General features: G+C 45.3%; 1 protein-coding gene across 3 annotated transcripts; it reads right to left on the reverse strand.

Moving 5' to 3' along the window:
- On the reverse strand, nt 1-27,623 carry Ankrd10 (ankyrin repeat domain 10). Of its 3 annotated transcripts, none has more exons than XM_036166636.1 (6): nt 27,161-27,623; nt 24,918-25,070; nt 20,969-21,060; nt 11,857-12,092; nt 4,132-4,227; nt 1-1,287 (listed from the first exon to the last, which is right to left on the reverse strand). In XM_036166636.1, the coding sequence occupies exons 1-6, from the start codon at nt 27,365-27,367 to the stop codon at nt 824-826; spliced, it is 1,248 nt and encodes a 415-aa protein (XP_036022529.1). In that variant the 5' UTR covers nt 27,368-27,623; the 3' UTR covers nt 1-823. The 3 variants fall into 3 exon arrangements, with proteins under 3 accessions (XP_036022529.1, XP_036022531.1, XP_036022530.1); XM_036166638.1 differs by lacking the exon at nt 27,161-27,623 and adding an exon at nt 25,635-25,738; XM_036166637.1 differs by lacking the exons at nt 20,969-21,060; nt 24,918-25,070; nt 27,161-27,623 and adding an exon at nt 16,582-20,968.
- Between the last annotated feature and the right edge of the window lie 352 nt (nt 27,624-27,975).

Raw genomic sequence — 27,975 nt, forward strand, 5'->3', positions numbered from 1 at the left:
ACATCAGCAGTGGTTTTTTATTCAATTTGTAAAGAACAGTTTAAAAACAAAATGCTAGTACATCCTTAAAGCACTGGTTTCTTCATTTCACAGTTCACCTGCACCAATCGTTATTACAAAAATCAGAAGTCATTGCGGTGTCTGCAGTGTAACCACTAGTTGCCTAAACAAAAGCTCATTTCTATAAAACCATAAATTTAATGCAGTTTTAATAAGAGAAATCCAAAATTCTCTCGGTTAACTGGATATATAGTAGTATATATATTTAAGCAGAAAACCTCAAAAAACAGTAACAAAAAAATAGGTCACCATAGTAAAATATTCTGACCTGACAGTTCCTACAAACAGTGACTTCCACTAAATATAAAGAAAACCATTATCTGTGGTAAAAAGTCCAGAGACCAAGTAGAAATGTGGAGTAAAAACACAACCACCCTAATCTACCCCAGGCAGAGCCTGTTCCTAAGGAAACACAGGCAGTGGTCTCCACAGGAAACAGGGAGACTACTGTGCCCTGGCCACTGACAGTCCTCTTCCTAGGTGGCGGTAAGACACCATTGTAAGGTTGCACCTGCACAGGAAGAGCTGTGTTGTCTGGTAAATGATTTGAAATGGTGCCTGTGTTACCAGGCACCTCATTTACTAACCCAAGTCATCCTCATCAGCTAGAATTCACAAAGAAACAAAAAGGGGCTGGTGTCAAAAAAAGGTGAACCCCCCCAAAGTGCTCTTGCAGGAGCGCTGGGAAGCCCTCTGCTCTAGCGGCACTCACTTCGTGAAGGAACCCAAAGGCTCTCTGCGGTGGAGCTGAGGCAGGCTGGGCTCAGGAGCCGTGGTGCAGCTGCATGGTGCCCAGGACGGCACTGTCATAACGCTGCTCCACCCGCACACAGCTCGAGTGCTCGAGCACACTGCTCAGTTCAGGGATGCTCTCGGCAGTGTCCCCAAACCCATGGTAGTGTCCATAGTGCAAGTTCTCTCCCACGTCCCCAACCCAGGATGGCCTGCTGGCCACACAGCTACTTGGGCTCCCGTTCAGATGCAGAGACCCACACATCTCAGGGTTAATGCCCATGGTCTTTTCTGGCTCCTCAGTCCCATTAGCACAGAGAGAACCCTGGCCACTGGAAAATGGCTGTCCACTGCTAATTCCATTAGATCCTGTTAAGCACGGGTTACTCCTGCTCTCCATCCCATTGAGCTGTGTCACGCAGGGGAAGTCCAAATGTCCATTGATGACACTTCCATTTGTCAATGTATTCAACACGGAGCTACCGTTTTTCACATCTGCATTAAGAAATATACCTGTCACCAAAACGCAGACCAATGGGGAAGGAGAAACTAGCAATATGTTCAACTCTTGCCACAATTAGAAAAGATATGGGTTTGTCCTGTTGCTTTTTCCCCTTCTAAACAAACCAGTCCTTTTTTAAGGTTATACAGACAGATTTAGAGGTAAAACACAACTGTAGTATTTTGTCCAGTAAGACAGGAAAAGTGTATATATTTCAGTAGCCTTGGAGAGAGATCGGAAATGCAAGCTGTCACCAAAAGTAAACACAGGACAGTAGATACTTATCTACGAAAGCAACCCCCGAAGAACAGTGTCAATCATCCCGGAAGGGCCCAGAACCCAGCAGAACATTCTCTACTTAAGACAGGGAACTCTTTGAGTCAAGGGGGGGGGGGCGACAAATGAGTGGCTACGTTGAGGACGCTTGACCTAGTGCACCACAGGGACATGATTCCTAAAAGGAACCGCTTTTGTCTCAGCCACACGCCCCTCGGCATCAGACCCCACAATTGCTGCTCAGCAGTGGTGCAGCACAGCACGGTCGCCTTAGCACAGGAAGGCTGCCGACACCGTGGCTCTCGCAGTCCTGGGTCAAGGGCAGTCCTGAGGGTCTCTACTGAGTCCAGCAACAAAGATCTCCTATCTGGCCATTTTCAGAAACTATCTAAGATGAAAAGTGTGGACAGTTTAGTCCACAGGTGTAAATGTCCACTGACAAGCTGCTGCTATACGAAAACACATGTGGACACACAGATCTAGAGTACAGAGAGTTACAGTTGATGTTCCCAGGAATTCACACACAGTAAAAGAAGGAGCTCTTGCTTGGTAATATTGAATTTTATCTCAGTGCTCTGGGCTGTAAAGACAGACAGACACTAAGTCTACACCAGCTCAGCTCTAGTGGCTTGTGGATGAACACAGCGATTTTCTCCTGTACCCTACAGTTTACATGTGTCCTGTCAAGAACTGTGGTTATTAAGTAAACAAAACATCAAGATCCCTCATCAACTTTTTTTTTCAGATTAGTAGTAATCCTAACTTAGTAACTGGAACACATTCAGAGGATAATCCCCCCCCTAAAATTATAGCTTTTCTCTATTAGAGAATTAATATTTCAAATACTAGGAACAAAACTATTTTTAAAATGAAGCAAGTTTTTCTCAAGGGGAAAATTGTATTTTTTTTTAAATAAAGTCACCTTTCTTGTTAACTCATAAATAGGATGGTAAATTTCAAAGTTATTAATGTCCCACAGACAGCATTTTTTCCTCCTTTAGTACCCAGTTGAAGTAAATCAGTTTCACTATTTCATCTCAAAATCAAAGGAACCTGGCAGTCTAGCTAATCAGGGCAATGTACCAACATCTGGAGGGCAGAAGCCTGAGACTATGACAGACACCCCCCTCCCCCAGCTGTGAACGGAAGCCACTCGGTCCAAAGCATTGGGTACAGGTAGCCAGACTGAGCCGGCAAAGAAGCCACTGGAGAGCCCCCCACCCCTCGAGTCTCAAGTGAGGGGCATTAAAAACGTGAAGAGATCACTAAACAGCTTTTCAAAAGTGGAGATGCATTTAAGGAGGAACACCTTCCTTCTGTAAGACCCCGGGGCAGTGGCAGTTGTCTCCTCAGGCTTCTGAGTACACGGGTGCTACTTCACACAAGGAATTGGCAAGGATGTCTAGGGATTCCTAACACATTTCTTCAGCCAGTAAGTATTGGGAAGCACCAGAAGGCCCACATGGCCTTCTGACATCCAGGACAAACTGGCTTAGCACGGGGCTGGCTGTTAACACAAGGAGTTACTCCTGCTGACCAGGAAGAGAACAATGTCGTCCTCATAAAGGACAGGCTCTGTCATTTGTTACTTTTCCTTTGTTAGCAAAGACAGCATCTGCTGAGAGCAAATCTTATTCTCTCTGAGCTAACTGTACAGAGCTGAGCACCCACTTCACCAGTTACTTGGCTGACTGTGCATGACTGTGCTATGGGCACACAAACATTTCCTGTGGTTTGGGAGCACACAGGTGACCTTTCACCCCCCCTGCTATAAAATCAGCACTTCTAAACAGACAGACGTGTGGAGAACAGCTGTGACCTCCCGCCATCCCCCGAAGAACGGGAGAAAGGCACACGCCGAGTAAACACACCATTTCAGAAAGCCTAAACCCTGCACACACTGAGCGCCTTTGACTTTCAACTGTAAAGTAGGAGTTAACTGTTGTCATATGCTGAACATTTTAACATGTAAAGCACTGCTGAAAACAGTCAGCATCTGAACAGTCTTCAAGGGATTGCGAGACACCAAAGCAACCTAGGGCGTGGGGCAGATAGCCCAAACTTGTCACCAGTGGGTCACAGCCACAGCAGCCACCCTCCACGTTCCCAGTGTTCCCCGTGAGCTGTCCACATGCTGCACAGCCATCGAAGTCTCTGTAACAGCATGTGCAGAGTCACCCAAAGGCCATGTCAGGAAACCAACTGCAGACCTCATGAGAAACAAGCAAGGCACATCACGGAAAAGCTTCAAATCAAAACCGGGAGATTGCACTAATTCTCACAGCAATAGAATTCAATGAAATGCTTAATTCTTGCATCCATACAAGTGCCCAAACTGTAAATTATAATAGAACATTTTTTAAAGACACTGGTTAAGGAAATATAAAGTCTGAGAACTTAGAAATAGTAAGCATACTGATTCTTGCAACGACAAGGGGTTTGCATTGCTGAAACAGTATATATTTCTATTTCTCTGGGTCCAACAGAACCACTCTCCTGCTGTTTGGTGTCTTCGACCACTGGGGTGTTGTTGCAGCTAACAGGAAACTGTCCACTCCCACCTGATACGGTAGCAAACTCTCTGTCAACATGCATTCTGTCAGCATCCTCTTCAGCCTCGCCGTTTGCTAGTGGCACGGTGTGATCCAGGCTGGGAACTGCACGGGAAATGGGTGATTTTAGATTTCTGTGTCCAAAAAGAAACCAAAGCCATGCTTTCCATCCCCTTTATCTACACTAAAAGCTTAACAACTATCAAACAATTTAAAGAAGCAAAGAGCACTATTGAACTTTTATACTACTGCGAAAGTACTTTTTACAATAAAAAAGTGTTTTAGTATGCAATTTCAGCTCAAAGTCAATTTCAGATTTTTGCTCATTTTTTTGATGGCAAAAGCTGTAATTCCCAAGCTGTTCCTTGGTAACAGAGTTGTATAACCTGAGATAATTCTAAGCTCACCCTACCCTGCCCCACCACCAGTGGGTTTAATGAACTAGTGAAGACAATTCTCACTATGAAACGTTCAGAACAGTCTTGATGTTAACTCAGACAGTTACGGAAGGACAGGGTGACACTCAAGCTCAGCCTGTCAACAGGGACCCACTACAGCCATGTCCGCTTTGAGTCCCCAACACAGCAAACCAAAGGCACACACTACGCAGTCTCAACTGGCTCTGTGTCTGAGGGTGGAAGTGCGGACAGCATCACTCCCTGCCAGGTCCACGCTCTGTAGACACCTGTGTCCCAAACCTCCCCTCTCTTTGACAAATGGCTTCTAATCTTAGTAAGGATGGGCTTCTTTTGTCTGTTAAAATAATGCTAAGAGATGGCTTTCAGAGTTGCTTCACTGACACATATATCAGCCATTCAAGCATGAAGAGTGAAATCTTGGTCCAGGTGTGGTTTGAGCACTTGAGAAACAGAAGCAGGTGGGTCTCTGTGAGTTTGAGGCAAGCCACGGCAAGTTCCAGGCTAGCCAGAGCTGAAGAGTAGCCTGGGGAGGGGTGGGGGTGGGGGGCGGCGGGGAGGCATGCATGTCATCTGCAGGGAATTTTGTGAATTGGACATCATACCAAACAAGACAAGCTAGATACAAAAACAAACACTGTTTTCTCTCACATGTAAAGTCTAGATTTGCACGCGCACACACTTGCACATGCATGCACAGGAAGGACTATTTGGGGGGAAGAAGAGTAGGCGTGTCAAACAAGGTACAATACAGGTATGAAAATATCATTTGCAGTTATTATTCTGCATGCTAACTACGTCAAGAGAATCTTTTATTCACTGTATGGCCTCAGACAGCGCCCAGGCTGCTTCCCTTCTGCGCTCTCCCAAACTGCACACTCACAACCCTCATAAGCTCATCTTCGTTGACATTTCTTCAATAAATACCTACAATTATCTCTTGGTCAAAGGATACAAATAAACAACTCAGGATACGAAGTAGTTTTCAAAATAGAAGAAATGAACTTTATAGCTTTAACTAGTCCTCATTTTAGAGGCATGAAGGTCTTCAATTATTTGCACCAACATCCATTCTTCCCTAAAGATGTGAATGTGACAGAGACACTGAGAACCCCAGTGAATGAGCAGTGCAGGATGGACCTAAACAGCCAGCTACATGGTTGGGGGAAGGCAAGTCTGCACCGGGGGGAGACCAAAAGCATCTTAAACAGGACTTCTGGAACTACAAGCCATTAAGCTGTCCTCACACAAAGCTCTTTAAAATCCAAAAGTCTCAAGTTAGTTCAGTACCAAACTGGCTCTACTCCACAAGGTCAGTGCCACCAGGAGCAACCACAGAAGTCGGGATCTGGAGGGGTCAACTATCCACCTGAGTAGGTAACAATGCTTCCTTCCACTGGGACCCCGAGGACAGTGAGGTCCCCATTCTGCTGTGTCTGCTCAACCAAACCCAAGTACTCTTTAAACAGCCATGCCAGAAGCTCAGTGTCTCAACAGGCCTCGTATAAAGTGGCAACTACCGGTGCTTGTTTTTGTGCAAGTCCACGTCTCTGGAAAATAGATTAAATGCCTTCATATCCACTGGCCAGAAGCATAAATGTGGGGTGCCCTCTATATTCTCAGCATTTGGAAGGCTGAGTCAGGAGGACCATGAGTTTGAGCCCAGCTGGACCACACAGTGAAAACTGTCCCCAAAATAAAAACATCCAATAAACGTGAAGGCCATTTTGTCCTCCACAAAGCCTCAGGAAACAGAGGTGTATGGGTTTTGTTTGTTTGTTCTTTCTTCTTCAAGACAGCATCTCATTATGTATCTCTGACTGTCCTACAACTCACTCTGTAGACCAGGCTGGCCTGGAACTCAGAGATCCACCTGCCTCTGCCTCCTGAGTGCTGGGATTAAGGGTGTGCACCACCACCAGTTGGTCAGGGATGGTCTTTTTATTCTTGATGCCCAACACCTAGGGCAGGCAGTTCCCTTATCAGGGAATGAAACCCACAAACCGGCCAGGAAAAACAAACACAGGAAAATAACCCTTCCAAGCAGCAGGGCCAAAGACGTTGATCTCGGTCAGGCCTGGCTGGAGTTACAGAGCAGGGGCAGAGGAACCCAGCACCACAAGAAGGTGTGGTGCCCCAGGGAAGCCTCATGAGGTAGATTTTCACACAGGGCTTTGTCTGTCACTGACCCAGCAGGGGAAAGAGAAAGGGAAATCCCTTCTGCAGCTTAGCATCGCGTTTTCTGGGTTTCTGGGAAGACACTCATAATCCTCCGCCCCAGAATCACGATTGCCGTGACTTCTGCCCAGGTGCTGTTCCTGCTGCCTGTGGCAGAAGCAGAGCAGCTGCAAGCAGGCGTCACAACTAGCATTATCTACTTTTAAAATGTAGGTCATGGACCGTGGAATTAAAGACCACAGTATTCCTAGGAATACTGGACTCCATATGCTCCCCATCATACCCTGATGCCGGAGTAGTTACTACTAAAGAAGCCATTGGAGCTACATCTCAGAAGGCAGCTTATGTGGATGTCTCAGAGTGACCCATGATTTTTCTGCTTGGGCTTGGTAAGGTAGCAGAAAGCGCGTCCTTTTTTTTTTTTTTTTTTTTTTTGGAGACAAGATTTCTGTGTAGCCCTGGAATTAGCTCTATAGACCAGGCTGGCCTCAACTCAGAGATCCAGCTGCCTCTGCCTCCTGAGTGCTGGCATTAAAAGCGTGCAGCACCATCACCCAATAACAAACCGCTCTTAAGGCCGCACAGCCAAGCTTCCTGTGCTCTGTGCTCTAGTCACCCAACAGAAATGCTTCCAAGACTCACCCTGATAAGTTACATATGACCAAAGCAGCAGATGCTAAGCACACAGGCCCAAACAGCCAAGGACTTTCAGACAATGAACCCACAAGGTTCAGAACACTTCCAGCACCCTAGAAAGGGGCTTTTGGTATTGGCCCACTCACCTCTGAGAGGTGGGTACAAGTCTGTGCTGCCCATCCCTTCATGCCCTGCAGCCCTTATAGTTTCAAGTACACTCATTATCAGGGAATGCTAAGCTAGAGGAAGGTCTCAACTCCAACAAAAGGAGCGGGTGCAGAACTAGTTGCATATTGGCTTCTAGCAGCCAACTGTGATGTACAAGAGCTGTTTGCTCAAACATCTTTGTCACCTACCTACCTCATCTGTCCATCAACTATCTCTTGCAACGCAGTTCAAGGTCTACACCCAGGCTCTTCTCTGAGGCAGCCCACCTGGGGGACAACACAGACAGAGAGGCAGCAAGGCACAGACTTTGGCAGAGCTCTGCAGAAACCCAGAAGGACTGAGGTTGGATTTCAAGAGTGCAAAGGACTGTGTGTGAAACAGGCTGCTCACAACTGTGGGAAAAATTGGACCACAGTAGTGATAGGAAAGCCACAGGCACCATGTGGTCCCCTGGCACAACACTAGGTGCACACACACAGAAATGATGCCTCCAGGGATCAGGATGAAGATCCGTTTGGAAAAGTTGAGGTAAGCTTTGCCCCCCCCCTAAAAACTTAAAAACAAATATAAACAGACAACTGCTGCACATCTGAGGACACTGATGACATAACAAATTAAAGGAACTAAGTGGAAATTTTATTTCTGGGAGGAGTTCTTGTGAATTTCATATTTAAGACAATTAGCAAATTATCTATTATTTACCAACCTTGTTAGGCAGGTTGTTTTCCTTCAGGACACCTGTCAAGGATGACTGACACAAAGATAAAACCCTAAGCTGGGCGGCAGTGGCACACACCTCTACTCCCAGCACTCGGAGGCAGAGGCAGGTGGATCTATGCCTGGTCTACAGAGCAAAAGCCAGGATAGGCGGGGCTACACAGAGAAACCCTGTCTCGAAAAATTAAAAGAAAAAAAAAAAAAAGAAAGAAAGAAAAGAAAAGAAACGAAACTCTATGCCAAACTCACTCCAGGACACAGGTGTGCCCAGAAACCTCAGTGCCAACCATGGTCAGGGAAGGCTGCAGTGTTCATGGCTGCAACACCCACGTCACACTCAGGCTGTTTCTCAGGGCAGCTGCTTTCCCAATCCTTGTCCAGTCAGTCTGGACTTCCAAAGAAAGCAACTACTAACCACAGACTGAGAGAGCACTGAGTTCTTCAGACCAACTGAGAGCATTAGCAAACCTCAGCTGACTCAAGACGCAGCCAGTGCAGGGCCATCCCCACGTCCACTGGTCATGCTGCCTTGAGCAAAGGGCTGGTAAAGGGGAAAACAGACACACACAGTTCTGGAAACCAGGTACTGGGGGAAGTACCACCCCAGTGTATTTCATCAACACCAATTGCTCAAGGAACTTCAGCTCTCATGTCCCGTCCCCAGGTCCATGTCTACAGCTCACACGTCTATATTCTGTCTGACTGACCGACCAGAACACCGTTATGAGACATCCTTTCAAGTGTGTACATCTAAGCATTTCATCACCACTGTGCCCATCGCCAACTGTTCAAAGCGGGACACTGAAGCCAGACCACACTTCCTGGGAATCACTTTCATCATTCTTCCGTTTGATAAGAAACTCTTGAGGAGTGAGCTTAGAAAAATCTGCTGGAGCTTTGGTTTCAGGAACAGAATTCCATATTGAGATCACCATATATAATTCTAGAATGCTAAGACAGAATGGAACAAGTTTAATATGAAAGTTTGATCTATTTATTTATACGCACCCAAATATTCTGTGTGCTTATACATTTTTACACAAGTGGAAAAGTGGCTTCAACCTTAGAAATTATTATTTTTTTTAAAGATTTATTTTATTTATTACATATACAGTGTTCTGTTTGCTTGTATGCTTGCAGGCTAGAAGTGGGCATCAGGTCTCTTCATAGATGGTTGTGAGCCACCATGTAGTGCTGGGAATTGAACTCAGGACCTCTGGAAGAACAGTCAATGTTCTTAACCTCTGAGCCATCTCTCCAGCCCCTAGAAATTATTTTTATATCTAAGTCTTTAAAATGTCTTTATTGTTTTGTGCACGTTTGTGTCTGTGTGTGAGTATGTACGTGTACTCCAAGAGGCCACAAGAAAAGTGTCAGATTCCCCTAGAGAGGATGTTCTTGGGAATCAAACTCAGTTCCTCAGCAAAATCAGCATGCACTCTTTAACAGTGGAGAATTACTTTTGAAAAATCTCATACCTGTGTTACAATAGAATGTTCTTCTATTTCCTCTAACAAAATAAGAGATTCAGACTGAGCAAACTTCTACACATTTAAACAGCCATCAAAACATGCCAAAAATGACAGTGAAAACAAGTCAGAAAATATGCTGGACTGCCAGCTAAAAACCAAGCCTGCAAGAATGCGGGCCACCACACAGACTGAAGAAAGGCTCCCTAGAGCACTCAGCACATTCTGACTGTGGAAAGCCATCACAGCGGCCCATGCTCTACACTTCACAGTAGCCGACAGCGGAAGGAGAAGCACACTGAGCAGCAGCAGGGCTGGAAGGGAAGCAACACGTCTCTGTGCCCAACTGTTCACATAAACTCTAAACTATGAAGAGACTTGCTCAAGTCATGGAGAGCAAACAGAAAAAGAGCAGCTCTGGGCCACACGCACATGCATGGCCCTACCAGAACCAACTATGGTGTCCATATGAGGACTTACTACTTCGAGTGTTTGGAAGAGTGCTTTGGCTTTCACGCACTGTGGAGCCCACAGAGGTTTCCTAGTGAGATCTGAGCTTGCTTTACCCAGCAAGGCTGCATAAGGGGATGGACTGACCACAAGTGTGGTTACCAGTGATTGGGAAGGGTCTGCACTTGGCTGAGCTAGGGGAGGTCTTTTGCTCCAGCCCTTGGCATTCCTATAAATAGCCCTTTAGAAGAGACAGAAGGGGCCAGTGGGTATTGATCCAGGCTCTCTTATGGCTATCCAGTGTTTCTGTTTCTTACCCCTGTATTTTTCTATCTAAATATTTCTCACTCCTCTCTCTTCAAGAATACTCTGGGAAAAAGGTGGGAGTGGGCCTCCCTCCCACACAATGCACCATCACCCACAAAAGCCCAGACGGTCATGCTAGGTTCCTGCCTCACTTTACTCTGCATTAGCAGTTGCAGGATGCGGGTTAGAAATGTGCAGCTGCCTATGAAGGGTCTACAGAGGTACTAATGCATAAACGAAACCTCTAATCACCAGCCAACCAAAAGGAATCCACAGAAAACCAGCATAACCAGCTGAGTCTGCAGAACAAGGTTTAAGGAAACTAAGGAATCCTTTAAAAGGACCAGAATGCTCAAGCAAAGAGACACTGGCCAAGTTTACAAAACAACTTTGTGAGCTAGTGCTGGCAGTGCAGATCTATAATTCCAGCTCTCTGGAGCCTGAAGCAGGAGGATCACTGTAAGTTGAGGGCCAATCTGGCCCATGTAACCTGACCCTATCTCAAAAGTCAACAACGAAACTAGTTTTTAAAACCCTCTAGGTCTGGCATTTCAAAGTGTGCTCAGAATATTAATGATCATCTAAAACAGGAAGCAGACCAGGGCTAAAGATGACTCAGTGGTTAAGAACACTTCTTACAGAAGGCCAGGGCTTGATTTCCAGCACCCATATTGCGGCTCACAACTGTTTTTAACCCCAGTTCCAGGGGATCCAATGCCTGCCTTCTTCGGACATTTGCAGACACCAGGCAAGCATATAGTACACAAACATACATGCAGGCAAAACATTCATGTGTAAAATAAATAAATCTTTTTGTTGTTCTTTTTTTGTTTGTTTGTTTTGTTTTTCAAGACAGGGTTTTACTGTGTAGTCCTGGCTGTCCTGGAACTCAGAGATCTGCTTGCCTCTGTCTTCTGAGTGCTGAGATTAAAGGCACATGCCACCACCGCCCAGCCTTTCTTTTTTGTAATTTAATTTTTTTTTTTAAATTTTAAATTTTATGTGCATTGGTGCTTTGCCATGGGTGTTGCGTCCCTGGGAACTGGAGTTACAGACAGCTGTGAGCTGCCATGTGGGTGCTGGGAACTGAACCTGAGTCCACTGGAAGAGCAGTCATTGCTCTTAACCTATGAGCCATCTCTCCAGCTAAATCTAATTGTTTAAAATGAAGCAGAATTTAAAATTTAATATCAACAAGGAAAAGCAAAGGACCTGTCTTTAAAGTATCAATTGGACCTATCAATTGTAACAGACATGTACAATTTATTTCAGAGGAACACTACAATTTCAGTATACCAACTGGGCACTATATGAAACAAGCAAAGGTCTTAAAAAAATACATTAACAAGTAAAGTGGAACATTGTACAAGTAAACAACGCCCAAAGGGTCTCACCTCCGGTTCTAGCTTTCTTTACTCCCAAAGATTCTGAGTCTTCCAAGCATCTCTTTCGATTTGTTCCCAGGCTAATGTGATTGGGAAGTATGCTCTCATGGCCTCCACTCAAGGTGCCATTCTGACAGAAACGGCTCATTTGATGGCTCTGGAGGCTCAAGAGAAACTGGGTGCACTCTTGGAAACCCTGGGTTTGTGCAATGTCCGCTGCGGTCAGGCCACTGGCATTTCTCAGGCTGTACAACACAAAAACAATGAATTATACCCACAGCACTCGACCCTGGTGTCTGCTCCTGCCAAACTGACTAAACTATCTGAAGCTGACAACAGATCTACAGCAAATCTTCATTAAGGGAGCAGTTAATCAGCCTGGTCTGTAACTAACTTTTCCTACACATATTTGATTTGGGAGACAGTAAAACAAAAACAAAAATCAATATACTAACTTATAAGGTATCTTCCTACTGGACTTCTCAAAGCTGTGTTTTCTGTTAGTCTGAAGAATCTAAATTTACTCTACTTCAGACCTCACCTGAAACAGACTCTGTATCACCTGTACCTCATTTTAAAATGAGCCCATCCTTTAGCCTGGGTAAAATTATAACAAGCATGTACTGACACCATTGTCCATGGCATTCTTATCAAGTGGCTCCCTGACCACAAAGTCACAGTGCAAAAATAAGCCAGACTTTTGGCTGATATGCGACACTCTAAGTGGAAGTTCAGAAGGTATCCTAACAAAGTAACCTGCCATTGGCCCCTACATTGAGACAAGGCAAATTACGTTTTGATCGATTTGCCCTCCGTAGGAAAATTTGCAGAAACATAGTGATCGAGTTGAAAATGTACAGTACCCTGCAGTACTGCCGCAGGCTCAGTCCTACTCTCCAAAAGGAACTGTGTCACCTGGTGATAACACTAAACATGTCACAGACCGAGGGAACACAAGCTATGCTGTTAAAACTCCCTCAGAAGGCAGGAAGGTGCGCAGCTCTGAGAGCAGGGCTGCAGGGAAGCAACAGTTCTCTGGTTCAAGCTCATCAACTGGCACCGGCGGGCACACCAACGGTGAGGAGGGCTTCCATACCTACTCAGTCAGCTATTCTTCACGCCCACCAAGACGTGATGAAATGAAGGCCTCGCTTTGTGTCAGAGGTGACCAATCCAAACCCTGACGCTTGTGCTCTTTAGGGTTACTGTTAAGGCAACAAACAAACAAACAAACTTAAAAATTTGGAGCATAAAATCTAGAGGCTCAGGGACAAATAACGGTTCTTAGTTTACAAGGATAATCACAGCCTTATACTCTATTTCCAGTGGTCACATGCATAAGGCTCCAGCTGCAGAAACTGTTTTGGACACTCATTAATTGTAATACCTATATGGAAGGTAGACTCAAGCCCAGTTTGTGGTAGGTGTGGTGCACATGGGTATAGTGCCGGTGTGTGTGTGTGTGTGTGTGTGTGTGTGTGTGTGTGTGTGTGTGTAGACTAGAGGCTTACTGACCTTTTCAATCATTCTCCATCTTGTGTTTGGAGACAGGGTCTCCCACTGAACCAGGAGTTGACTGATGTGGCTAGATTGGCTGGTCAGGAGCTCAAGGGATCTGCCTGTCTCCCCAGTACCAGAGGTCCTGATGCCTGCATAACAAACACTTTACTGACTGAGTGATTTTACCAGCCCTCAAGTCCAGGCTAGTGAGATAAAGAGGCAAGACTTGAGAATCCTGGAAATCAGTAGCACTTCCTTAAAAATAAAGTGCAATTATACACAGGACCAGTAAGAACTAAAGTTGATGTGGTTAAGACTTCAGCACAGTTAACTGTGATGTACATTCATTCCAGCATCTTTACTGACATGTGAATATAAAAACATGATTTAATACATGGCCAAAACAAAGCCCACCTGTCATTACAACACGACTCAAACAGATATTAAGTGCCCCACACAGCCACAAGGCTTACAATTCTTATCAAAGTGTGGAGCTTATCAGACAGCAAAGTAAAGATGTTTTAGACATGTCTACTTGTCAAGAAACAAATTATGTGAAAAATTTAAACGTCTTGAGAATTTGAAGACGAGCAACACTACAGACAAAATCTGTAACGATCTCTTTATTGTTCCATGTGTGTGTGTACACGTGTACTATGGCCTATCTCTTTACTGTTCCATGTGTGTGTGTGTACACGTGTACTATGGCCTATCTCTTTACTGTTCCATGTGTGTGTGTACACGTGTACTATGGCCTATGTGTGGAGGTCAGAAGACAACTTGTTAGACTGTCTTCTTCTCCCATACCGGTGCTGGGGACTGAACTCACTGTCTCACTAGCCCTCAAATGATCATTTCTGTGGGAAAGGATGGTCTTGTTCACCAAAATGAAAGAACACAGACACGAGAAGCCAACATTCAATAGTAGGGTAAGTAATGCACTAGGAAATCTGTACCATAAACTGCAGTGGACTGGCTAACAGCTTGTCCCCAATCGCCCAGGGAGCTGTCACCACTGGCACTTTCCTCTATTTACACTACAGACAACCAACTTCTAGATGTTTACAGAGCCAACTTTCAAATTGAAGAGGAAAGCTCAAAAAAATGACAGCCAACCCACCCGGTGCAGCAGCAAGTAGAGCAAAGGTCAAGCTGAGCCTCATGTAATTCTGAAGGACCAGAAGTAAACATGAACAGGAAACAAGTTCTAAAAAGTGAACCGGACACATCAGAATCTGTGCTACACAATGCTTGCAGAGACAGTAATTGTGTTCAATTTTAACTGGCACTACCGTGTAGCATTATCAGAAAATAGAATATAAAGCACCCTTCTGACTCTAGTATGGTGTCTTGTGTTGCTCAGGACTGACCACACAGTAGTTTAACATTTGCCCTCACAAGCTGAAGATCTGTTCGGTGATGCTGGTACATCAAACACCAGCCACCACCCTCCACTTGCCATCTGTTTCAATGTCCGATCACTTCCTCTCTCGCTCACCTTCACTCACCACTTGTATTCTCTATTCCTGAGTGACAGCCCCTCAGTCTTGTCCAATCAAATCAAAGACCTCCACAGGGCAGCTGGCCTGAACTGATTGGCAGGCAACATCTAATTCAGGATATAGTACTTTTTCTTGGGAGGGCCAAGTAGGCAGAATATACTCTCTCTCTCCCCAACATCAGCTCTTGTAGCCTGAAAGCTGCTGCACAGTGTGTCTATATTCTATCCTCGCTTATGGACAATGATATTCGAGTCACATGGAACTTTACCTATAATGTCCATTATTTCTATTTGGGTTCCTGTTAAATTGGCATCTAGAAATGAGAAGCCAGCCTTAGCTCATAGGCCCTGCAGCAGCAGGCCAGAGTCAGAGCTGCTGACAAGCATGAGGCTGTTCACCTCACATCAACCAGCACCCTCCAGGTCCTCTTCATTGTTTTATACACTACTGGATTCATTATAGAGTCAAACAAAAAAGATAACTTTCTACAAATTGCCAAATCTATCACAAAATATTAGATACCGAGGAAACCATCAGACCAAGCATCCATGTCTCACTACCTGCTATGCCTCCATCTGAGAGCCTCCCAGTGCAATCAGTAGGCGGGAGTATGAAGAGTAAGACCTGCTTTCGAGGGCTTCCAACTACCTTTCCCAATTTTAATTCCTTCGAGGCTTGCACTTGAATGAAGGACACGACTCATTCCCGACCTCTGTGCTTGCTAACAGTCCACCCTTTCAGCCTGTGCCTCACCAGTACTCCCCACACAGGACTAACTGGGTCCTGCAGACAGGCGCTGACGAAGTCCAAAGACAAATTACCTGGGAGAAATGGTACAACTGCCTAAGCCTGACCCCAGCCTGACCCCCGCCTGACCCACTCTCCCTGACCCTGACATCCACACACAAAATACTAAATGGGGAGTCTGTTAGGAAGCCTGGTCTTGTTGGGGCTCCGAAATGGAGTTGAGAAGGAGGCTGGTGGGATCAGACTTTCATGGGGCTGAGCTCCATATGCTGCTCTTGCCTGTCAATCCCAGCTCTGTAATCCCCTCCAAGAGGGAGGCAAACAGTTCCCAGGCAGGCGACTGTCAGCAGTGCTGAGGATCAAACCTAGACCTTATACATGCCAGACAAGCTCTCAACTGCTCAGCCACATCCCCAGCCCTCTTGCTAATCTTTCAGAATCAGAAAACTAGCACATGAGAAGAAAGTAATCTCACCTACAAATTAAATAGTTTGCCAAAGTGGCAAAAATGAATCAAACTGTCACCCAACACAATTTCCTGTAGGAATATTTTGAATGGAGCATTAAATTTAATTTCTCAAGAATTCCTCCCAAGAAGCTTCAGAACTGACTGTCACAGAGGCCAGCTATCCCTCTGATTTTCCACTTACAGTGTCACAATACCAGAATAGAGAAGCCATTCCAACGAGTGGTTTTTCTTTAATTAACATAATAATGACAGGTCAGGAAACACCTGACATCATTTTCATAACTCAAGGTGTCACATCACCTTTGTGATACTTTATGTTAATGCCATGTGACAATAAAAAATAACCACAATTTTTATGTAAATATTTCTGTTAAAATTCTGATCTGAATTTAGCTATTGTTAGTTTACAAATAAAAAGGTAGATATCATAAATTAGGGTAAGCAAAGCATGCAAATCTAAAGAATCTATATCTGAATTCCTAGATTAGCATTAAAACCAATCACCGCAACAAATACCTCAACAGTATGCTTGTGTGAAGAAGGGAAGCCATACTGAACATTCAATGCCACAACCGTAAGGTTTCGGAGAAGCACCTGTGGCAGTTTCAGCAGTTTCTATGTGAATGCTCCCCCTTTCTAGGATTACTTGAAAAAACCAAGTCAATTCGAATTACGTAGCTGTAAAACATTGACATGTGTAGTTTTTACAGATTCAGAATCTTCTGCGTGACTTAAACGGGCATGGTTCATACACAGGAAACGTCAATCATAAGGGATCACATTTGCAGGCAACACTGGATTAAAAATACATACACACATGAGGTGCAGGGCAGCCACAGAGCCAGGCCACTGGTGTGGCCACCGCCACTGCTTTAGTGCTGTCTTTAAGAAGTACCTCTAGTAACTTCAGCATGAAGCTAATTTATGTCAGGATTTCAACAAAAGTTTAACAGTATGGACTAAAAACCATCAACTCACGATTCTGGTTACTTTAAAATTTGGTATGCTGTATCTCAAATACATTAGTAACTATTCCTAGATGGAAATAAGCAAATAAATGGAATCATTAACAAAAGATAAAAAAATAAAAACATTTACTAAATGTCTATTTATACAGTCAAAACATTAGCAAACATCTGTTATTGCAGTAAAAGAAATACAGGTGTATTTTTAACCCTTTGGTATCCAAACACATAATCATGAAGACTTTCATAAATGCACTCTTCAGTTAACAATAGGAAGAAACTATTTTTTAAAGTTTCTACCTGAAGAAGTTTGGTGCCAAGTTTTCATTTCAAGTTCAACGTTACTGAGGATGATTAGCATTGCAAGTGAAACACAATTATTGTTTGCATACGTTAAAATACTTAGCATGTTCCACTACGATTTAGCAAAAAGAAAAATGAGTATTTATAAATTGTTGGTTTGTTTTTAAAACACCAATTTAATATAAAAGCAACAGTTAGAGAAATAGGGAAATCTAGGTCATTTAAGATATTAATAAAATAATCCTGAGCCCTGTCATACACTGACTGCTTCAGCCTGTGGGCAGACCTGCACAGCCACCTCTATCCTGCCGTCCTAGTGGAGGAAAAAGCAGCAGCAAGGCCAGAGACCCTCAGTCAGGAAAGTGGCAAGCCTGTGAGGTGGAAAGGACTCAAAGCACCAAGGCATCAGACTGACTGTCCTAATGAGTCTGAGACGTTTCCTAGGAGGACTGACGTTCAAGGACAGATGCATGGAAGTGAATTAACCATCAACTTCAGAAGCGAATGGCTAAGACTTGGTTACACTCTGCCCAGAAGAGAGTTACAAGAGCACTCACACATCTAAGTATGTTCACATGTGCTTGGCTGGTGATAACCCTGCCTGTAGGCGGGCTCCAGGTGAAGCACACGCACCCGCTTCAGTGACTGTGAAAGCCTAGCAGATCCACAGGGCCCCCAACTGTGGCTAGTCTACTGTCACAGACAACTGAGCCCCCCCTCTCCACACGCGGGGAAGGAGCCTGCTCATCTCAGCCCTCTGCTGCTTCTTCAGCCGGCTCCTGGGCAGTGAGGCTCAGTAATTATTTCAAAGGTACCCCACTAGATCTGGTTGCCAAAATACACAACTTCTAATGAATCCATGTTCTATTGGGGGGGGGGGGGAGACTGGTACCTGCCCTGCCTGTGAGACTGACTCAGAAGTTCAATAGAGTTCAACATGCTTAGACACAGCTCCAGGTCCTTTAAGGTACACAAACGTTTAGTGTGCTCACAGAACTGGGATTTGAGCCTGTGTATTTAGACTTTGCAGTGTGAAAAATGGCAATTACTGAGGACTACCACATAAGCCAGAAGCAGACGCTCATGTGGAAAAGATAACTTGGCACCAAAACTCCAGATTTACATTAAGAGAAGAAAACAAAAGTCCATCAACATACTCACGTGTGGTGCTAGATAATTTAATACGATGCACAGCTGCTGAAATGTGTTATCTTACAGTTGCAACCTACATTAACAAGTCAGTCATATAACAAACCACTCTAGCCACAGACACTTAGCAGTTACCCTCACCATCTACCTGATGATCAAAAAAAGCACAACTTTAGTCTTTGGCCACTTTAATGTAGCAGACATATAAAAGGCAGAGTAGGAATTAAGAGCAAAATCATTAATTTAAAAATAGCAGTATGAGGCAGCTTTTAACCTAGTCACAGGAGAAGGAAAGTTTTTAATCTCCTAAGTATTATAGATTATAAAATGAATTAACAATCTGGCTCATTATGAAATGAAACAATATATTAAGTAATTTTAATATAAGGAAACTTGCTAAACCTTTGGTCTTAGGGAAGACTTATGTGCTGGGACGATATCTGGCCGTGTAAGTAGCATTACAGGGGAACACAGACCTAGGCACTGCTATCTGGGGGAGTCAAACTGCTTATGTAGACAGACTAACAAGATAAGTTACAAAAATGTGCAGAACAGACAGTAAAAAGCAGTTTTCAATTTAGCTTACTGGTAAAACCGACATTTTCATTAGATGATAAAATGAATAACCACATACACAATAGCAATAAATAATGACTACTTGTAGTCTAACTCCAGGCCAAAGACTTCTGATTTTAAAAATTGCTTTTGCCTAGGTAGTTCAAGTTAAATGTTCCTTCCAAAAAAATGTGAAAGCTCATTTCCAGGGCAGTCACCATACTGCAGGGTCTCGAGGGGGTGGCTCCTGTACTGAGATGGGGGACAGACTGGCACTTGAGGCCATGCTCAGCCACACCTGGTAGAAAAGAGACACTTGAGGGTCCTGTAACCAATGACAGAATTGTAAATAAAAGATACTCATATTTTAAGATACCTACTTAAAAGAAAGAAAGAAAGAAAAAAAAAAAAGGACATACTGACAGATATTTACTGGCTCAAAGGATTAAGTTATTCATCAAAATTAAAACTAACATCTCTGTAATAAAATGTTCAGGACCAATAAAAGTATAATTTAGGAAAAAATAAGCTATTTAAAAAAGCCAACTTTAATTGCCCATTATTTCCATAAATGATAATTAAGTAATTTAATCAATTGTTATATATGACTATATTTATAATCAAACTTGGTATTAAAGGTCTAAGTTTTTAATATAAATACAGTGAATAAAACTGATTCTGTAACTTTAAAGCAACTGAGAATCATCTTAAATGTTTTAAGATTATATAATACATATTCACATTATCAAACTGTTTTTACATTACCTCACATCACAACTAAATATAGTTACAAGGGTCCTTAAAATGTAGCAGTTAATACATGCCATATCTTTTTTTTTGTTTTTGAGACAGGGTCTCACAATGTAACTCAAGTGGGCCTCAAAGTCCACTCCTTCTGTCTCAGCCTCCTGGGTGCTTGGATTACTGCCATGTGCTGCTATGCTTAGGCAACACAGGCCATACTTATAACATTAAATCTCCAAGCCCGAACTAATGGCAACATTCGCCAATAAAGAAGAGAACGGAAGCTAGGACAGTAACTAAGCTGAGCTCTGGAGACAGACATGCCTACATGAGCTAACATACATGGTTTTGCTACTCAGGACCTATGTTCAGAACAATGAAATGGAAACCAAAGGGTTAAACTAAGTTTTGTGGGTCTCGCTGCATCCAAAAGTCTCAATTTTCACATTTCCTGTTAAAATAAAGTGGTTTCTAATTAATTTTTAATGAATTACTCATTAAGTTACAGTAAAATTTTAAATGCTGGTATTATCAGTTATTTTGGTTATTACTGCTTTCTACAGCTTACACTCAATGTTTTAAGGGTGAAAAACCGCATCCATTTGTTAATGCTGTGAATTGCAGAAGAAAATTTTTACAATATAAAAAAAAGTTAAACAAATGAATATACCTAGATAATGTATAATACTATGGCTAGCTAATGATTTGCATACAAGACACATTTCTGAACTAACACACTCACACATTAGCACTGTTCTAGCAGGTAATAGACCACAGCTCATGCAAATGGCCCTAAATTAAGGGCATTCTAAACTAACCCTCAGCATCAAAGACTCCAAGAAAGTGAAGTCTCTCTGCATACAGCTCCAGTTTACACGAGGAAGACCTGCCATAGTGACATGGCTACTTAGTGGCAAAGTCAATGGCACTGAGTTCCGGTTTCTAATGGACCGACTGTTCTTTTCATTCCACTCTGCTGTCTCACTCTGAGCTGGGGGAATGGAGCCTGCACCTGCCAGTGGTCAGCCTGACCCAACCTTCCTCAGTAACACCAGATCAAAAAGGCAGAGCTGTATTGCTAACTTTAGAAACAAAGATGTTTAAGGCTTTTGCTGCTCTAAATGCTATTTCGGGATGTAACACCTTGGGCACGTCTCTAAGTGAGGGGAATAATTGAAGACACTTACTCGGTATGAGCCCCGTTCCCTACCAGGGCACTGATGCACTCCAGGCTCCCAGAGCGGGCCGCCTTGTGAATGGGAGTTTCCCCCTCACAGTCCTGAAACACAAAATGCACATGCTGAGATTTACCAAAACTGTTCACAGTGAGAAGCAGGTAATCAATGCATAGCCTCCCTTATCTTTGAAATAAAGTAATGTGAGCAAAATCTGAAGTGGGGCAGAAGGCTGTGTACCTGTGAAAGGCTGCTGACAGCCAGGCTGCAGGGCATGCTCTCCACAACACTTAGCTACAGGATACTGATGAAGACTTGGGAGGTGTCTCATACGGATGGTGGAAGGCCAGTAATGCTGAATTACCAATCATTTTATCTTGGAGCTTGGCACAAATGTGTTGTATAGAAACTCAAAATAACTATCTTATGACCAACAGAAACAAATTCACATTAAAACAGCACCCCCCAGGCCAAGAAACGATCACAAGGCAACTGAAAGTCCAACCTCCTGTATGTCCTTCTCTCTATAGCTTCTGACACCAGGAAAGCAAAGAGCTTGTCTTGACTGGAACTGGATCTTAGAAAAGATGATCTCAAGTTGGAGGACAGGGTAAAGACACAGAAAAAACTAAGCCAGACAGGGGAGCTTTGTAGTGCTAACAGACCTTTGGCATGGCAAACGCAATAGAGGCACAACAGGGCAACAGATGGAGTGAGCACTCAGGGAAGCCACTCCGGAGTGTAATGTCATATTAAAAAAAAAAAAAAAAAAAAAAAAGGAAGAGTAATTTGCTTATATGGCTTTAACGGGAAAATCCCTCCAGTACAATGTCTCTAGGCTGTAAGAGCCAAAGCAAGAGGAGGATTTCTGTCAGATATGCAGTGAGTGCTGTCTAGGAAACCCTGTGGGAGAGCTTTGCCAGTACTTGAATGGATCCCACTTCAAGGTCCCAGGAGCAGCAGTTAGCAGTACCTGCATACCACATAATTAAGGGATACAGAAAAAGGGCAGGAGTGCAATTGTACAGTGTGTGGGAAAGGGTCATTCATAAATTTAGCAAATGCCCGAGCTCCTTCCCAGCGCCCCACACGGGGAAGAGCACGCACTTACTTAAACAAGGTTCTAAATGGACTTGGAATTGACACAAAGGTCCTCAGGAAAAAGTTAGGGTTTCTGAAGAAAGTCATGTGACTATCCAAGAACTATACAGTGAACTCAGATGTTTAAAAAAGCAAACTGCTTTCAAATTTTCCCCCCTTTACTGGAGACAGGGTCTGTCAACTGTGCAACTCTGGCTGTACTGGAAGCTGCTACACAGACTGGAGGGCCCTGAACTCACACAGATCCATCTCCCTCTGCCTACATAACACTAGGATTAAAGGTGTGTGCTACCATGCCCACCCAAACTACCTTTTTAAAGAAGGGTAGAGGAAACAAAAACTACACAAAAATTGGCTGGGAAGGTGGTTGTCTATGAAGTATCTGCTGTGTAAGCAGGAGGACCCGAGTTCGGATCCCCAGTGCCCACATGAAAGCCAGGCATGGTGGTGTGTGTGTCTGCAACCCTGGAACCGGAACCAAGAGACTAGAAGGTCTTTGAAGCTCACCGCAGCTAACCTGGTCAAACTGATGGAGCTTCAGGTTCAGTGAGAAACCATCTTAAACAGATTGAGAGCAACTGGAAAACACTCAACACTGACCTCCAGCCCTGCCCCACGCATATTCATGCACCCACCTGCACATACCCAAATGAGCACATACAAATACCACACACAGAGACAGACACACTCTGCAGGAAAGCTAACAGATTTAGATGCGGTTTTGCAAAATATGTTCAAAAGAAAAAAAATCTTAGTTAATTTTGGAACAGGAGAAAAAATTCCCCAAAAGGTGGAGGGATATTGGAGGGATAGTAACAGTGGCCAGAGGACAGGCAGTGCTACTTTGCCCTTGTTTTGTGGTCTACACTTCTGAAGGAGAGGTGGATACTGAAGCAAGAAAACCACACTTCTCAATGGTGCCCCGTGGTCTCTATTTACATTTCAGAAGTGCCCACGGGAGGCTACAAGCAAGGCTAGGGAGACCTGTGGGGAAGCCAGGAAGTGGTGGTGCTATCTGAAGGCACCGCACTGAACAGTGGGGACACAGTCACACCTGTGAGCCTGTACTCTCAACAGCTGCCGAAACAATGAACTAATAGGAAATACTAGTCAAAAGGAGCATCGAGCTTTTAAAAAGCCCTCCCCCAAAAAGGTACCACTTTCTTTATACCTCTCTAAATTACACACTTTGTTAACTACTTAAAAGTTAACATATAGAAAATTTTAAACTTAAAGTCTATATTAACAGCAAATACGAACTATTTCCATTCACAAACTTATTACTCATATTTTATTGGTGGTACTGGAACCACAGTCTAATAAGTAAGTGACTTGTCCAAAGCCAGACTGCCAAACAGCAGAACCCAGACTCAAATCCACAGTGCCCATTCTGCTGACACCAGGAAGCAACAGTATGGATGTCAGGCAGATGGACAGACATGTCTCTGCCCTGCAAGGTGAGGGTGCAAAAGAAGAAATTCATGTGAAAGAAGAAAAGGAAATATGTAAGGATCTAAAGCTGTCTCTAGTCAAGTCTCGGTAACAAAAAGGGGCTTCTCCTTACACTGCCTTTTTACTATAAGTCTCAGGAGAAAAAAACCTACATGATCCGCTTGTACCCCTTTCCTACAGTCCTCGTTCCCACCCATGGCCCAGACACTCGCCATTTTACGTGGGTAGCTAACCTATCCTCAGGAAGGACCCACAACTGTTTTACAACTGTCATAACCCAGGAACAAACCTCAAGAGAGAGGCAGGAAGGAGCAGCTCAAGACCCTTCACACAAGATGCTGCTGAGGGAATGGCAGCATGTGAGGGACTGGAAAATGACTTGTTAGTTAAGAGCATGTACTGCTTCCCAGAGGACCCAAGTCTCACCCCCAGCACCCTCCTCCTCAGGTGGCTTACAAACACCTGTAACTCTAGCTTCAAGAGGATCCAACACTGGGCTCAGCAAACAGGTGCACATACCCACATATAATAATTTTTTTTTTTAAAAAAAGAAAAGTATATAGAAAATGAAAGGGGGGCTGAGCAGTGGTGGCACACGCCTTTAATCCCAGCACTTGGGAGGCAGAGGCAGGCGGATCTCTGTGAGTTCAAGGCCAGCCTGAGCTACAGTGTGAGTTCCAGGAAAGGTGCAAGGCTACACATAGAAACCTTGTCTCAAACAAACAAACAAAACAGAAAAAGAAAATGAAAGGGGGGAAAAACGGGCATATATCATAGCTACCAGAGCTGCCAGCATGTAATCCACCCGAGCTGGGCAGTACGTTCTGTCTGCTCCATTTCAGACCATCTACTATATGCTTCTCTACTATAGGCTAATAATATAAACATCCATAAAAATACACCATAAAAAATCTGACTCATATATCTTCTAGTCTTCACACTTAAACACAAACTTCTTCCCACTAAGTAAATGACACTTAAAGAGACAGTTCTACACCCAGTCACCACCCTCAACCTGTGTCTGAAGGGCAAACCCACTCCCAGGCTGATAAAAGCCATCCTTCTGCTGGTCTTGATGTGTTTCTCCAGTATCTAGGAAGTTAAGGCAGCAGTGAGCAGGAGCCAGGAAATCTGGGCTGTGGGCCAACAGCCTTCAATTATCAGCTGTGACCTTGGGCAAATCACTGAATCAAATCTGGGTGAGTCACATAGGTAAAAGCACTCTACAAACCGAATGTTTGCCTCGGGAGGAAAGGGCTTATTATCCACAAGTAACTGAAGGAACAAATTCCAGTTGGCCTCAGGTAAAGACATCAAACTCTAATTAAGGATTCAGTTTAAAACAGTACCATGTGAAAAACTGTAACTGGAAAAACAAACAAAGGCACCATCAATCAGGCCTTCTTACCGGTTTGTTAATGTTGGCCCCAGCTTGAATCAGCCAAACCAGACACTGAGGATGTCCTCCAAAAGCAGCAATGTGGGCTGGGGTCTGGGCATAGCGGGTAGTGGAGACATTCAGTGAGGCACCTGCTCTTACCAACTGGATTAAGCACTCCAGCTTCAAACAGGCAGAAGGACAAAAACAGGACATGTCAGTATACCAACTAATATAACAGTACATAAACTCAATTCCACAATGGTTACCAGTGGCATTTTTGTTACCATTTTTTCTTCTAACAGTAATTTAATCTCTTCCCAACACTGAAAAATTTTCAAAACATTTATACTAAGAGTGCATTATTCTAAAACTTCTAATCAAGACTTTCACACACATGATAAAATTGTTAATGATTGGCAGGCTACAAAAAATGTCTAAGTACTGTAAACTCTTTAGAGTCACAGACTTTTTCATCGTGTGCACAACCTGTCTACACCGAAAGTCTTCAAAGCTCATTCCCCTCCACTCTCTCAGTCTTTAAAAACTAAACAGGAAGAAAACTATGGGGATAAAAAAGGTCACAGCACAGCTGAGCCCACCCAGCAGGTGACTAACGGAAAGACTGGCAAGCAGAGACAAGATATAGGCCAGGTCCTGCTGTGCTGGCTGCTGGTTTCGAGGCCATCACAGGTCAACATGTGCACCAAGTGCCTACCATGTGGCCAGGAAATTTTTGGAACTTACTTGTTCTCCAATTTTGAACTGCTTGTTTCTCCTCAATGGACCACAAGGCAGTGAAGAAACTGTGCTCGGTTGTAAGCAATTCCAAGAACAAACAGCACCCTGAGTCTCCTTATCTGTCTCTCTGAGCAATTTAAGCTTGTCCTCATAAAGATCACCTCAATATAAACTGAGTTTTTACTGACTGGCAGGCTACAAAACTTGCACAGCAGGCAGTGAACAGATTTAACAAAACAGTGTTAGAGGTTGAAAGCAATGGCTGGTGAAGAGTTCCTTTAATTTCCCAAGGGAAAAATAAAAGTACAAACCAGTGGTAAGATGAATAGGTGTCAGATGAAAAGCTTTTAATTAACCTTTAACGTGGAGAGTTCCCAGGACATGAACCTGTTAGCTAGGTCATGTTCAACCGAGGAAACTGGGTCTGGACCTATGCAGAGTACTTTTAAATGGTGGCATTTTGTAAAAGCAAGGCATAATTAGCCTTAATAATGACCAATCTTCCGGGAATAAATAACCCTCACAAATGACTGGGTAACTTCAGCATCACTCGTACATCTTGAGGAAAACATGCTAGAAACCTACAGAAAGGGAGGCAACAACAGATAGCCAGGCTGGGGAAAGAGGCGCTGCCTTTGCGATCTAAGAGCTTTCCCTACCAGTCAGAACGGGTTTCCAAGATGGTTCCACATCTTAAGACTATCCAGGTTTATAAGACAGCTCAAAAACAGAGTCCTCGCCTCAGTTACATCCCTGGTCCAAAGCCAAGTCTACAACTCGTCCTCCGTAGAAGCGAAAAAGCTCATTTAGCTGTATCTTACATTGTGGCAAAACAGTACAAGGCGAAGTTTGTCCGCAGGTAACTAAGCAGACGTGGTGGCTTCCCAGCGACCACCTGCACGGAGGCCCGCTCACGACTGTCCGCCATCCGTCCAAGCCCAGGAGGATGGAACCAACAGCGAGGCTTGCACAGGGCGGGCCCGGTCGGAGGAGGGCCTGCGGTCACATCAGGTGCCGACCTGACACCCCCGACCGCGAGGACGGCGCCCATCCCTTCCCGTCTTAAAGGCGCTCTGCGCCGGGTTTCCATTAGACAGGAACCCTCTACACTACTCCCCGGAGAGGGGGCGGACTCCGCGCAAATCGCCCCAGCTCCGGCCTACATCACCCCCTCTCTCGAACCACAGCCATAAGTGCTGCACATGCGCCTTGGGTCCTTCAGGGCGCCGGCTAGGCCGACCCCACTTCCTCCCCGCCCTCCCAGCACTCCCCGCGCCCCCCGAGGTCCTGGGTCGCGCGCGGCGCCGCACATGCGCCGTGGACCCCTCGAGGCTCCGTCGGGCCCGCGCAGCTTCCGCGCCCCCACCCCTTGGGTCTCAGACCGCGTTCTGCCGCACATGCGCCCTGGAAGCCTGGGGGGGTGTTGGCGCGGCCGACCGAGTTTTTGCCGCGCTCTCCAGGCACGGTGGGGTGCACTCTGACCCTCAGAGAAAACCACGCGGAAAATGGCGCCTTAAAGTGCCCGCGCCCACCTTTCCGAAGTGCGCGGCCCAGTGCACGGGCGTCCAGCCGTAGAAGGAGTCCTCGGCGGCCAGGTGAGCGCGCGGCGTGTGCGGCAGCAGCGAGCAGAGTGCGACCAGGTCCCCGTCGCGGCAGGCGCGGTGCAGCGGGAAGCGGAGCGACAGCAGCTCCTCGCTGGAGAAGCCTGCCTCCACGCCCGCGCCCGCTCCCGCCGACATGATGGGGTCGCTGGGAAGCGCGCGACTCGGACCGGCGAGAGGGACGTGCCGGCGAAGGCCTGCGAGTCCGCCGCCACTCAAGCACAAAGGACGGGCGAGCCGCTGCCGCTTCCCACCCGCTGCCGAGCGCGGCGAGCACTGAGGGCGGGACCTGGGCGGCGGGGCGGAGCCTGCGCCTGGACACGGTGGGGCCCGGCTGAGACCGTTGCCTCTGGCGCCTGGTGCTGAGGCTGGCGCCCGGGATGGGGCGGGGCCTGGGTTCCGGGGCGGGGCCTGCGCCTGGACAGGGCGGGCCTGACAGGCCGCTGCTTCAAGAAGAGCCAGCCCGGAGTGGGCGGAGCCTGGGTTCCGGGGCGGGGCCTGCGCCTGGACAGGCCGCTGTCTCTGAAGCCGGCCAGGAGTGGGCGGAGCCTGAGGTCCGGGGCGGGGCCTGGCCGGGAACACCGCCTTAGGCGGCTGGTGCTGAGGTTGGTGGTACCTGAGCCAGCCAGGGATGGGCGGGGCCGGGAGGTGATGCGGCTTGGGGAGGCCGCTGCTGATGCGAGCGCTGGGAGTGAAGGTGAGGAAGGGCCTGCGCATTAGCCAGGCTTGGCTGTGATTGACGCTCC

Source organism: Onychomys torridus, chromosome 17 (assembly GCF_903995425.1).
Source record: "Onychomys torridus chromosome 17, mOncTor1.1, whole genome shotgun sequence".
Lineage (NCBI taxonomy): Eukaryota > Metazoa > Chordata > Mammalia > Rodentia > Cricetidae > Onychomys > Onychomys torridus.

What these genes read in the sequence shown, in the direction of transcription:
- Ankrd10 (XM_036166636.1), bottom strand. Translation starts at nt 27,367, where the DNA reads ATGTCGGCGGGAGCGGGCGCGGGCGTGGAGGCAGGCTTCTCCAGCGAG. An exon ending in GGGAACGGGGCTCATACCGA is followed by an intron (nt 12,093 to 20,968) that starts GTAAGTGTCTTC and finishes TGTGTTGTACAG; the next exon opens with CCTGAGAAATGCCAGTGGCC. An exon ending in AAAGAAAGCTAGAACCGGAG is followed by an intron (nt 4,228 to 11,856) that starts GTGAGACCCTTT and finishes TTTCCCGTGCAG; the next exon opens with TTCCCAGCCTGGATCACACC.